Genomic DNA, 13,466 nt, shown 5'->3' with positions numbered 1-13,466 from the left:
CTGACAGTTTGGCTGCAAGCAGAAGAACGGAGTCTCTCGGTTGGAAATGTCAGAGACGCAGAAATTGGATGCAATACCCGATGTTGTCATAGATGAAGAAACATTCAAATACGTGTTAATAAAAGCGGAATCATTATCAGGAGTAGGGAAAATTGTTGTACGGGGCAGTGCAGAAGCCGAGTACCACGCCGACGTTTACGAACACTTTTCACCAGGCATCGAAGCACTCGGGTTCGACACCCGTCCTCTTGGAGGAGGAAGAATAGCCCATAATTCCAAAGAGAAAACCTTGAAAGTTTACGGATATTCCGTAGCATATGGTAGAGCTGATCACAGCATAACCGAGACAATACTTCGATCAAAATATCCAGATTACCAAATTGTAACATCGAATGAAGGTTACTAAAAGGTGGAAGTAATTTGAACGAGAAAGATTCATTTTAGAGCATACATCGGTTATAGATTTCAACGATTGCTTGTATTCTGTAATATTTGTTGTTCATTGAAATTGAATATAGAAGCAATCACCAATCTGATCAAATAACGTAATTTAGTAATGCGGATTCTACTTCTGAAAGAACAAAAGGACTCTGACCCATATCTTGAGAAACTGTGCCATCTTGGCGAAGTGACATTTATTCCCGTTCTATCCTTTTCGTTTATAAATCAGGAGCAACTTTTCAATAGTGTAAGTTCCATATGCGTGTAGTTGTAGATATTTTTAGCCTATATTGTTACCATATTGCAGATACTCGAAAAGTCCTTTACTAGCATCATTTTCACCAGCGGGAATGCCATCAAAGCTCTACAAAATATAATTCAAACACAATCTATTGATCCAACTGTCTTGAAATCATTGAAGTGTTATGTTGTGGGAAAAGCAACTGAGAAACTCGGTAAATATATTTATTTTGTGTGTGTGTTTCGCATGTCATGTCACCGTAACCAAGAGGTCCAGTAGCATTAATTAATCCCTGTGGTCACCTTGATTACTTGATTACCAGTGAACTCGGCACTTGGTGAACTCGGCACTTGGTGAATTCGGCCATTGGTGAATTCGGCCATTGGCGAACTCGACCCTCGGGAAATTTTGTAATAAAATGCATCAAATATATATCTCAGATAAAGAAGAATCACGTGCCGTGGTAGATCGCGTAGTGGTACCGGTCACCATGATTGGTTACTGGAATGTTTGCCGGTGAACTCGGTACTAATCTTGAGATACCCCAACTTTGACCCTAACCCACCTCCAATCCCCCTTTTCCCCAACCGTAATATCCCCCTCCCACAACCCTAATATACCCCTTTCCCTACCCCAATTTTGACCCCCACCCACCTCCAATCCTCCTTTCTCTAACCCTAATCTCCCCCTAACCCCCAACCCTAATCTCCCCCTAACTCCCAACCCTAATACCCTGCTTCTCCCAACCCTAATCTTGGGATACCCTAACCCACCTCCAATCCCCCTTTCCCCCAACCTAATATCCCCCCTTTCCTAATCTTGAGATACCCTAACCCACCTACGTCTAATATCCCTCTTTCCCCAAAAACTAACACCGCCTTCCCAACCCTAATATCCTCCTTTCCCCAACCCTATTACCCCCACCCCAACCCTAGTATCCGTCTCTCCAAAGGCGCAAAAAAAAACAATTTATTTTGACGTCTATAAATTTTTGTTCGTGTTCGTGGGAAACATTTATTGGTGATCCTTTAAAACTTCGTTATTACATAAAACACAGAGATCCATCTTCTCAAAAGTCGTACGTCCGTCCCTCGCCATTGTCGCCAAGTCAAATCAACATTGAGCCGACCACGCGTGGTCGATATGTGAACGTCGCGTTATCTCCCGCACTTGCGCAATCCGTAATCACGTGATCCAATCACGCCATGACTGCGTGATCTACGCATGCCCTGACCTCCTTACAAGATTGACGAATCACTTGATAATACTATTATTAGTTTAATAATTCATATTAATAGCTGTTAATACACTTTATATTCATATTCATAGTTATTAATACACTTTATTACAAAATTTCACGACGGCCGAATTCACCAATGGCCGAATTCACCAAGTGCCGAGTTTGTCCGGCCGAATTCACCAAGTGCCGAGTTCACTGGCAACCGATTACTTGAGTAGAAGTTAGAATAGTACTCTTGGTTGATCACAATGACATAATTAGTAGTGAATTCTTGTCAGTACTGACATCTAGCTCACCATTTCCATGTCCGTTTATTTGCATTATGGATTGACATATACCCACATTTAAAGCTGTATTGTTCATACTTATTCTTGATCTCAAAACATGATGCAGAATCTCTGGTTTTGCACAAGATCTGTGCATTTAGTGGTTCATTTGATAGTCCTCAGTGTTACAAATTGATTGGCGTAAGCACAGTATTATTGAAGGCCTGACTATTTAATTTTAGTGTAATGTATGTAATATTACTGTGAATCCCAATAGTCGGCATTCGATATCACACCTTCCCTCGGAGATAATGTGATGTTAATTTTCAGCCAAAGAACTAGGTTTTGAAACTTTTGGGTCAAATACTGGAAGTGCGGAACAACTTGCTGAATTGATTATAAAAGGTGAATATCGTTGTTTTATTGACAATATCCCGGTTTGGAGTATTTTCTCTTATTAGATGCCGAGAAAAGTGATCGAAATGAAAAATACTTATTTCCATGTGGTCAAATGAAAAGAGAGGTTCTACCCGATATGATTAAAAAAGCAGGTAAGTGCATGCCTATCAAATGATTTTCACGTCTTTGTAGGCCAATGCCTATTGACACCAGTCATATTTTAATTTGTTTAGTACCGTACTTGTTAATTACTGTTTCTCGCAGGGTTGTCACAAGTCAATCTCGCTTTTATAATTTTGGCTCGAGTCCAAGTCATTATGTTCACTGTCCAGTTTTCAGTTCAATCCGGTTCAACCCACTTATTTTAACTCTGCCCGAGCGGGGCTTACGTATTGTAGGCCCCTGCCCGAGTGATAAAATGACTCTCATTCATAATAGATTTTCCCTAATCTTAACAGTTTCTGACCCTGTTTTCCAAGTATCAGGACTGATAGACGAAGTACCAATAATGTGATTACTTTACTATTCTTGGCCGACCTAGTCTTGAGTTATATGACTTGGTTCGTGTCATGCATAATGTCTCTAGTACAAGTTGAGTCGATACAAAAATTGACTCGAGTCAAGTCATTTTTCGCATTTGAAAATGACTCGAGTCAAGTCGAGTCATCTAAAATCATCATGTCTCTCGTCATTACAACCCTGGCTTCTCATCATCAGGATTTTTAACTGAAGTTAAATGTTCATCCTTTTACTAAAATATTGATTGTCAGTGTCTGTCTGACTTTGAAAGCTGTTTATTATTCACCATTTCAACTCTTTATGGTAGGTTGTCACCTGACCTGTGTAACAGTATACGAGACTACCGAACACTCGGATATTCACGACAATATTACCGAATTTGCATCAAACGCAATCCCTTCCGACACTGTAGCTGTGTTCTTCAGTCCATCCGGAGTGACTTTCAGTATGCCAAAGTTTTCGAGCATTTACCGCCAAGAATTGAGGCAGTTACGAGTAAGTAATCTAGTGGACCTGTAGATAACATGTCGGCTACCGACTGAAAATTTTTATGAATTAACCTGCTTATGAGAGATATCAATATCAACTAGCAGGTATTCAAATGTGTGACGTCATGGGTAGCCTACTTGTTGTCTGGCCCTGATATCTCGGCATAAATATGACAAGTAAACTTTTTGTGTCACTATTCATTTAGTTTGCTGCCATCGGTAAGGCTACAGCTGAATCATTGGTGAAAAGTTCCGTGAAACCGTACTGCGTTGCACATCATCCCACCCCGGAATCACTATCCTTGGCTATAGAAACTCGATCTAAGGAAGGTAAATGCCTCGATTTTTCTGTCCACTTGATCTTGCAACATCCATGCTTAACTGCTTTATTCTATTGCAAGCTGACAATTGTGGTGAATTGCGCTATTGTAAGTGTATTTTTTAGAGATAGTTAGATTCTTGGATTAAACTTGATGTAACCTGTAAAAGAGTGCTGCACACTCAAGGTGTCAACCTAAACTTCAGTCGACGCAAAGCCAACACGTCACTCGTTATTGCATTTGCATGCTGGATTTGACCTACATGATGAGATGCTGAGGTTGCCCACTGGTAAACACGAATTAACCTCTATGCTGTAATTAATGTGTCGGTATCATGCAATGAGGCTAATTTAAGAAGGTGGATTCGTAGAAAATTGTATTGTAAAGATGTAAGGTAATAAATTATCCGACGGTAGGGCTCGGATTATAGCTTTTATGATAGTTCTGTCGATCGACCGCAGTGAGTCCAGCGTTGTCCGGCTGCGTCACTTTGCTTTTCTCAACGAAGGTATTCAAGGAATGGTTTCTGTACATTCCACATAGTCCGAGATGGGTAGAAAATCGTTGCGAGCGCGGTTGATATGTCACCGGCACTTCGTGGACTGTAGGTTTTCTCGAGCCGTAAACCATACTGGAACTGCGATAGATTGGGTGCGGTTCTTGGGTTCTAAAAACGAGTGTTGGTGAATATCGACCATGTGTATTGTACGACTATTAGTTACATGAGAGATAAATCAGTTTCGACTTGGGAATATACAGAATCTTGAATTAATTTTTTCCAAATGCCAAAACCAATCTGAACTGTGGATCCATTCGCGAATATACTAGAGCAGTGGTTCTCAACCTTTTTGGCTTCGCGGACCCCTTTTGACCGTCACGGACCCTCGCGGACCCCCTCAAGTTTTAGCTCTATTATGGTGCAACCTTCATCTGTCTTGTGCAAATATGAACTGTAGGCTTGTGATACACAGCAAAATAATGATTTTTCTTGAAGATAACATCATACTATTTATGTAGAAATTGGTAGACTTTTATCATTTCAAAGCTAATTTTGCTGCTGTATTTCTTGAAGTAAGTGGTCGTGTCTTGAAAATCTGCGTCTTCGTTTTGATATGAGCGAGGAGTGCGGAAAACCATTTCCGCAAAGTTAGATGGAGGCTAATGTGATATTAACGCATAACGCTTCCGACGATACTTTTGGTGTGATCGCAACATTTATGTCACCAAAATGAAAAAACACATATTTTATGAACATATTACGTCCAGCATCTATAGCGCATGGACGGGAAACACACGGACCGCGGGCCGGATTCGGCCCGCGACGGCATTTTGATCGGCCCGCAGAGAGTTTCTACCGTCAAAGTGAAATCCTAATTTACAGATTTTATGCTCCAAAGAATAAATCCAAGTTTTCGAACCAGAAAAATACTGTCATGAAACGACTTGTTCTGTTCGGGTTTACATATAAATTTACGAGCAAACATTTTCGAAGATGAACAATTGAACATTAACAAGACAAGGCTGCATACCAATATAACTGGTGATAATAATTTCAGGGTTGGAGCGTAATGCTTTGATAGCAACGAAACACTCCCTAGTCCTTTTTCATCAAAAAATCAGCTTTGTCGATAGGGCATCCGCAATAAGAATGCGCCAAATCTGATAGCCGAACTTTAGAAGCAGGTATATCATTGTCCGATTTATGACGAGTGTCAGGCGAAAATATTTGGGTTCATTTCAATATGATTAAATTATTCAATTGTATATTAAAGTTCTGTACCTCCAAGAAGCTGTTCCCTGCATTGGGACAAATTATGGAAATACTTCTGAAATTTTTTATTTCAAACGACTGTTCACTTATTTGATGAGACTGACAACTTCAAATGGAGAAGGTTTCGCAGACATTACGAAGTCACCCTGATAGACGTTACTATCTTCACATATATAGATTTTTATATAATCCATCAAAACGTCTCTAAACAGCAGTATGTCTGTATCAGCAGGTTACTCGAAAATTGGCAATGAAAATGAGTTTCCACACTACCATAGTCCATGTCAGACGATTATTATGATGATATGAGTTGTGAGGTTTTAGCAGTTGTGGTGCGAAACAGTCTCATGCTTTCTCAAATTAAAAAATAAAATAAAAATTAGGTTATCAAACATTTTAAAAATTTAGAGATCTCGCGGACCCCCTGAAATTGCTTCGCGGACCCCCGGTTGAGAACCGCTGTACTAGAGGCAATCCTAATATCTTGCATTAAAATTTACTTACACTACATTTAAGAAAAATACGTGTTAATTACATGCAAGAGTCATCATCGATGCACACATCAGTCGGGTTCAAGCACAGTCGTGGAATATGGTATGTTCCCCGAACTAAATGGCATTCGCCTATATCCTGCTATGCGTTTTTTGCGTATGATTGGAAGTATTATTCCCTAGTAGGCTTACCTATATCCTTTGAGGACATCTGGCTGCCGAAATCGGAGAGGCAAGTCGTGATCGACTTTGTATAGATCTGATGTAGCCTGAGAGGACGAATCTTCCCTGTTCATCGCGGCGCTTGACATTGTGAATTTGGTTGGCTGGCAAATGCCTGCACGTGTAAGATTAGGATACACCTGTTAGTATTGAGAAAATTTAAGTGTTTGTGTGCATGTTGAGGGTTTGAAAACAGAATGAACGAACGAGTGACTGATTGGTAACAGGGCTGTAAGACTGCAGTGTAGGTCTGGAATCTGGTCTGTGTATCCTCATGTTTGCACCTATGCTTCCTTTTTGTGAACTAGAAATGACACTGCAGCGGCCCACAGTATTGCTTTGACATCATGATATCAGAACGTTACTAATTTTGATCGAGGAACAATTTATGTTATATTACTATTCCCTTCGCTGTAAGTCTGAAACCATCCATTTTTGCGTGTACGCCGTGCATTGTGCAGCCGAATCATGTCTCTTCTGTTTACAGATGACTGAAGTCAGCAGCCTGGAATGCACCTTTGAAAGTCCCGATGATCTCTTGAACAGCAGGAAAAATGCAAATACAATGCAAAAATTCTATGCAAGGAGCACTAGGAAGCAAAGTTACTGCACTAAAAAAAGAGAGATATACTAGTAGTTAGCCGAACCCTTAGATCTGGGAGATTGAATTTGGATTATAAATCACGATACTCAGGACAAGAGACATCCAAATTCTGATATTTTGCAATTCAAAACTGACCACTCTGAGCTGAGCCAGGTGGGGTAAGACTTGTTTATACCCTGCCGAATTATTGCAACTTCGATTTCCTTTCGCAGCCTGCTACAGTAAATTTCTTAGAAAGATATTAAGCATACCATAGCATAATGTGACAAACAACTTCCTGAACCTCCAGTGCTTTCACAGTCTATGTGGTTGGTTCATTGATTGATTTGTAGTGCCGAATGAATCTGTAATGATATGCTTGATACTTCACCATTCTGTCACTATCAGTTGTTGTTTGTGTTTATTCTGGTTCGTTATTGACCAGGGATATCCAGAACTGGATAGCTAGATTCGAATGTGTTCACTGTTCAGTAGCGCTGCACTTCCCCTTTTTGGGAGTAACTCAAGTAGGTTTTGCCCTATTGCAGTAAGTACCTACTATAGTAGTTGTGATTTGAAACTACTTCTACTTAACAGTTTTCGAACCTAGGCCTAGATAACTTAGAACTGGTAGAAATTGTACCCTACTGATACTTGAGTACCAACGATGACTTCTTTGTCCTCCTCTGCTGGAATCTACATATCCCTGATTATTGGCGGGTCAAATCTTGAACCCAAAGACAGACACGACAGCTGTTATACTTCATTCAGTTTCGCATTATCAAAGAGCTGGGTTAATGTGTGAAAACTGCGAGGGTATTGAACAGCAGCCCTATGCTGATCACCTAATTAAGTAACATCGGCAGAATCGAGATCATTGGTATGCATGAACCTTTCCAAAACAAATTATTATTACATCTCCCAAACCGTGTCAAGCTGATGTTGAAGATGGCCCCTAAGCTCGAACTACTCGAAACAACCAAGACTTCATATTTCTGTCATATACTGGTTGTGTCTGAGAATCAGTTTACCGATGCCGCACACCTTTAGCCGTTGTCGCCGTAATGTTATTGTGATACCTTTGGTGCGAGGCATAGCGCTGTAACTATAGGCAACGTGATACGTAAGACTGAACACTCAAGAGACTATACAAACAGATCATCGAGCGCTTTTCAGGCAATCGTATAGAGCGCTCGCCAGCGATCCGTTGCCATTTGGTTAATTACACTGAGGAAGAAACTGAAAGATCGATTCACGGCCTGGTAGAAAAACCCGAGCCTTCAGCATACCTACTACTTCAATTTTCGACCTCAGCGAAGGGAATCTCGTCAAAACCATCACCTAACCATGTGGAGAGTATGTTCTGATGGGAGTGCTGGTGTATTACGTTTGGCGGGTGACGCACAACCAATCATGCACATTCTCGATTTGATTTCACAATAAACAGTGGAAGCGTGCCGAAAGTACCGCAGCGCAAAATCAGGTAAATTCATGACACTGTAGTAAAATAACTGAATTCTCTTTGCATGCGGAAACTTGAATCGCATGCTGTTTAACCCTCACATACCACCAATACTCCCTCTAAGCTGCGCGCGTGCGCGGAAAATCTGTGCCGCGCACCAGTAAGCCGTATTGATGACCTATTTTTTTAGTCGTTACGCACTGTTGTCGAAGGGGCCGCGCAGTGAGTTGGTGAGTGCGCGCAGACTCGTGAAAAATTAGAGGGAGCATATTGCATACCTCATCGTTTTCATAATGTACAAATCACCAAATTCGGGGTACGAGATATACATTATGTGGAATTTGGCGTATACGCCATCTATAACCTAAAAAAAATTGCGAATTAATAAAAAGTGGAAAACTTTCTAGTGAGATTTATTCAAATCAAACTTCGCGGTATGAGCGATTAAGCATATATATGATCAGGGCCGTAACAGCACTTCGTCAGCCCCCCCCCAAAACGTTGGTCTTGGGCCCCCCATAGAGTGATGAACCCAACTTCTGGGGGGCTTCCCCCAGATCCCCCATCAGACTGTACGCAGTTTACCGCTACTAACCATCTATATTGGGTGTCCGTTTAGTGCAGTGGTTCCCAAACTTTTTCGGTGTGAGGGCCAAATTTAGAAATTCTGAGTATGGTCGGGGCCGCACGAATACTACGGCTATGAAACGGACCCAAACAGTCATCATAGCTATTTCCGAGTAGTTTTATAGCCCTGGCGAGATTTCAAAACTGTACACTGTTTACCGCTACTTATCTGCTGCATTGAGTGTCCGTTGATTGAATCAGCTTTTCACGCCTAAACGCGCGAAGCGCGAGAAATTTCTTTGGTTTCATGACTGAATCGGTCAATATGATCGGGAATTGCATGTATTGCTATCAATTTTTATCCTGCCACTGTTCACGTTATCTGATTTACCGGTAGAGCTGAGTGAGGTGTGTTTGAAAAGGTAGGCCCCCTCAATAGTAATTAAACATCTCCGGCGGTATACCCGTTGGCAGGAACGTAACAGCACTTCGTCAGGACCCCGGGCTCCCATAGGGTGATAAACTGACCCCGCATGACGTTGTTCGCTTTTGCCCGGAAATTAAAGTTGTACTGTTTAGTGAGACAGCGCGACGCACGAATATTTCGATAATTCATGATAAAATCGGTGAATAAAGATCGGGAATTGCATGGTTGTCCCCTTTGCCCACGTTATCAGATTTACCGGTAGAGCTGAGTGAGAGTTGTATTTGAAACTGCAGACCCCGTAAAATTAAACATCTTCGGGCGGGCGGAACCGCAGGTACGACTTCTTTACATGATGTTATTTCGTGACCTCCTGTCTGCTATATCAAAAAATGTAGAATTGCCCAGACCCACTTGAAAGATCACACGATTTCAGATTGGCATTTCTTCACTGGCATATAATTTTCTTTCCTGCGGGATGGTATTTGTCTTGTGAGGTACAGATTGCCAAGACAAGAACATTCGGCGCCAGTCATTTAGGCGCCTATATGGACAATTAAACCTATATGTATTTTGTTTATATAACGAAAGTTTTGGTATTTCGAAGTTTTTGGTCAGCATAAAAGCAGTCCTTTACGGCCAAGGCTTTCTCGCTGCCGATCGTTCTGACACACTTCTTGGCGTCACATGTTATACATGGCCTAAAACTTTATATGTCTTGGTGCGTTCTGTTGCGGTCATGGCCAACGCTGATATACCCATTTCTAATTTCTGTTCCCAATAATCAAGATATGTGGCGAATTGAAATCGCACATAGCGCGATAATTTTTTGAAAAAGTTGCATAAATTTTCAAAAAATACTCTGTAATTTATGCTAATTCACGAAATAATTTTAAGCCCCCTTCGAGCTCGGCCCCCCTCAATTTGGTGGTTTGGGGTGCGGCAGTTACGGCCCTGACTATAGGACTACCATTCTACCAATTATGCTGCTTTTAGCCGGCTAAGCTGTATGCATCTCGGCGTATTCAACCGTGAGTCACGTGTTGCACATCTAGTTATCATAGAGTTACCATACGTCCTCTTTTAAGATGATTTGTCCTCTTTTTTGATTTTTTTAAAGTGTCCTCGGAGGACGCCCAAATGTCTTATTTTTTGAGATTTTGTCTTCTTTTTTGAGGATTTTGGTTACATATAGGGCCAAATTCCACTGATATACATTAAGTCAGCACTGTATAGGAACGCTACGGTGGCTATTTCCGGAGCTGGACCGGAAAGTTGACCTTTTTTTCAGTCAACCACCTGTTAATGTGAAAGAAAAACTGTATTTTCCGAGAGTTGAGCCTCTTTTTCTTTTTTAGTTAAGCGACCACGAAGTGGCAAAAATTTACCATTTTTTAAGAATTTCCTCCGGTTTTGAAAGTTATCAATACCTATTTATATCTATAGCTACTGCTCGTTCAACTGGAAAGTTAGGGCACATTGCATTGAAACAGCAGTGACGTAACGTTATCAGTCTATACTCACAACTTTCCTGCAATTCTATAATTAAAAACTACAGAGGCCAAGCCGAGCAAGAGTATTTTATAAATATAAATTTTATTTTTAGTCATAACTCGATTTCGTAATATATTTTTGGGGCCGCAAGAAGGCTATCTGGGGGCCGCGCTTGGGAATCACTGGTTTAGTGTCTACGATTTCTCGACAGACCGCGCGGAGCGCGAAAAAATTGTATAATTCACGATTGAATCGGTCAGTATGATCGAGAATTTCATATATATTGCTATCAATTTTTATCCTCTCTTTGCTCACGTAATCAGATTTACTGGTAGAGCGGAGTGAGGTGTGTTTCAAATGGTAGGACCACTCAATAATAATAATTAAACATCTCCGGGCGTATACCTGTCGGCAGGAACGAAACAGCACTTCGTCAGGCCCCAAAAAAGTACTTGGGTCGTGGGCTCCCACACGGTGATAAATCGACTCCCCCCTCATCATGTTGTTCGCTTTTACCACGAAATCAGTTGCACTCTTTAGTGAGAACGCGCGAAGCGCGAAAATTTTCGATGATTCATGATAGAATCGGTCAATAAGATCGGGAATTGCGTGTAGCCTATATTGCTATCAATTTCTTGTCCTCTCTGCTCGCGTAATCAGATTAACCGGTAGAGCTGACCGAAGTGTCTTGGAAACTGTAGGGCCCGTAAATAATAATTAAACATCTTTGGGCGGGCGGACCCCGTTGGTATGACTTCGTTACATGATGTTATTTCGTGACCTCGGCAATATCAAAAAATGTAGAATCGCATAAACGTACTAAACTAAAAGACGCACACGATTTCATATTGGTATTTCTTCACCGGCATATAATTTTTCCGTGCGGGGTGTATTTGTCTTGGGGGAGATAGTGTAGTGGTTACGATAAGCGCCCAGCACGCAGACGAATAGCGTTGGATTCCCGTCGGAGGTTTATCTGGGCTCCTCTTCCCCTGCCGTTGCCGTTCTTACGGCGACAAAAAAGCCCAGAAAAAGACCCGACGAAAGAAAGCACTCACAATGAATGGAAAAGAACTAGTTGGAAGGGCCGCGGCTTCAACATCGAAAAAGAACTGTGACATCGGGCACTCTAGGCCGAGGTGGATGTTAGAGTAAAGGATCGCTACTGATGCGTGTCGTTCTACATCCTCCTATCTGTTCATGACATCGCATTGTGTCTTATCGCATTGTACATTGTGTGTGACTTGTTCAGATCAAAAATATAACCCAACCATGTTATGTTATGTTATGTTCAGATTGCCAAGACAGGAATATTCGTCACCAGTCATTTAGGCGCCTATGGATAATTAAACCTATATGTATCAGCATAAGCGCAGTCCTTTTCGGCCAAGGTTTTCTCGCTGCCGATCGTTCTGGCACACCTCTTGGAATCGCATGTTACATGGCCTAAAACTTTATATCTTCGTGCGTCGTGGCGCGGCAATGGCCAACGCCGATATGCCTATTTCTATAAATCTTGCGTATATTTTCTTGGGTGAAGAGTACCCAATAATGAAGATATCTGGCAACTTGAAATCGCGCGGAGCGCAAAATTTTTTTGAAAATGCTACATAAATTTTCAAAAAATACTCCGTAATTTATGCTAATTCACGAAATAATTTTGGGCCCCCTTTGAGCTCGCTTCCCCCCCAATTGGGGGGTTTGGGGTGCGGCAGTTACGGTGCTGTATATGATATTGATATAGGTAGGCTATACCATCAGAAGTTGTACTGAAAGGTACTGGGGGTACGAGAAATGTTATTGAAAGCTCCAGGGGTACGAGCGCTTCAGGCCAAGGTTGATGTCCGACTTGAAAGACTATACTGCAATGTCCTTGCGTCACCTTCCTTTCGGAGGTGGTCAGAGTAGTCAAGAAAGCTACTCAAGTAGAAGTAGCGACGCAAAATCTACTCAAGTACGAGTAGAAGTAATACTTTTAAAAGCAACCTAAAATTGCTTGAAGTAGAAGTATTATTGACTGATTTTAAATCTACTCAAGTAAGTAAGTATAGTTATAAAAGCGGTCTCAATTCACTAAAAGCTGCAAAAGCTGTTCCTGTCTTGGCAATCTGAACCTCAGAAGATAAATACCATCCCGCAGGAAAAAACTATATGCCAGTGAAGAAATACCAATTTGAAATCGTGTGCGTCTTTTAGCCTTATAGTATGTTTGGGCGATTCTATATTTTTTTATTCGATTCTATATTTATTATTTACGGTCCCTACAGTTTCCGGTAAATATGATAACCTGAGCAGAGAGGACAAGAAATTGATAGCAATATATATGCAATTCCCGATCTTATTGACCGATTTTATCATGAATTATCGAAAATTTTCGCGCGTGGCGCTGGCTCACTAAACAGTACAACTAATTTCGTGGCAAAAGCGAACATCGTGATTGGGGGGCGGTTTATCACCCTATGGGAGTTCAAGACCCTTTTTTTGGGGGGGGGGCTGACGAAGTGCTGTTTCGTTCCTGCCAACGGGTATACGCCCGAA

The 13,466-nt window shown here is 41.4% G+C and overlaps 3 protein-coding genes across 5 annotated transcripts; 2 read left to right on the top strand and 1 right to left on the bottom strand.

Moving 5' to 3' along the window:
- Positions 1-46: 46 nt before the first annotated feature.
- LOC145440162 (sex-regulated protein janus-A-like) lies at positions 47-406 on the top strand. The gene has a single exon (XM_080317743.1). The coding sequence runs from the start codon at positions 47-49 to the stop codon at positions 404-406; it is 360 nt and encodes a 119-aa protein (XP_080173869.1).
- Positions 403-7,388, top strand: LOC145441518 (uroporphyrinogen-III synthase-like). 3 transcript variants are annotated; one of them, XM_080319403.1, is made up of 8 exons: positions 403-688; positions 749-896; positions 2,519-2,593; positions 2,650-2,739; positions 3,414-3,601; positions 3,801-3,924; positions 6,202-6,279; positions 6,886-7,028. In XM_080319403.1, exons 1-8 carry the CDS (start codon positions 557-559, stop codon positions 6,891-6,893), a joined length of 843 nt encoding a protein of 280 aa, XP_080175529.1. In that variant the 5' UTR covers positions 403-556; the 3' UTR covers positions 6,894-7,028. The 3 variants fall into 3 exon arrangements, with proteins under 3 accessions (XP_080175529.1, XP_080175530.1, XP_080175531.1); XM_080319405.1 differs by lacking the exon at positions 6,202-6,279 and having other exon boundaries at positions 405-688; XM_080319404.1 differs by lacking the exons at positions 3,801-3,924; positions 6,202-6,279 and having other exon boundaries at positions 6,886-7,388.
- LOC145441519 (piercer of microtubule wall 1 protein-like) lies at positions 4,264-6,836 on the bottom strand. Its single transcript, XM_080319406.1, has 2 exons — positions 6,369-6,836; positions 4,264-4,581 (listed from the first exon to the last, which is right to left on the bottom strand). The coding sequence occupies exons 1-2, from the start codon at positions 6,485-6,487 to the stop codon at positions 4,317-4,319; spliced, it is 384 nt and encodes a 127-aa protein (XP_080175532.1). The 5' UTR covers positions 6,488-6,836; the 3' UTR covers positions 4,264-4,316.
- Positions 7,389-13,466: the final 6,078 nt, after the last annotated feature.

Source organism: Botryllus schlosseri, chromosome 6 (genome assembly GCF_051294905.1).
Source record: "Botryllus schlosseri isolate E-star chromosome 6, Bs_hap1, whole genome shotgun sequence".
NCBI classification, from domain to species: Eukaryota; Metazoa; Chordata; class Ascidiacea; order Stolidobranchia; family Styelidae; genus Botryllus; species Botryllus schlosseri.
The sequence above is the reverse complement of the archived record's forward strand: the minus strand, read 5'-3'. Positions and strand labels throughout refer to the sequence as shown.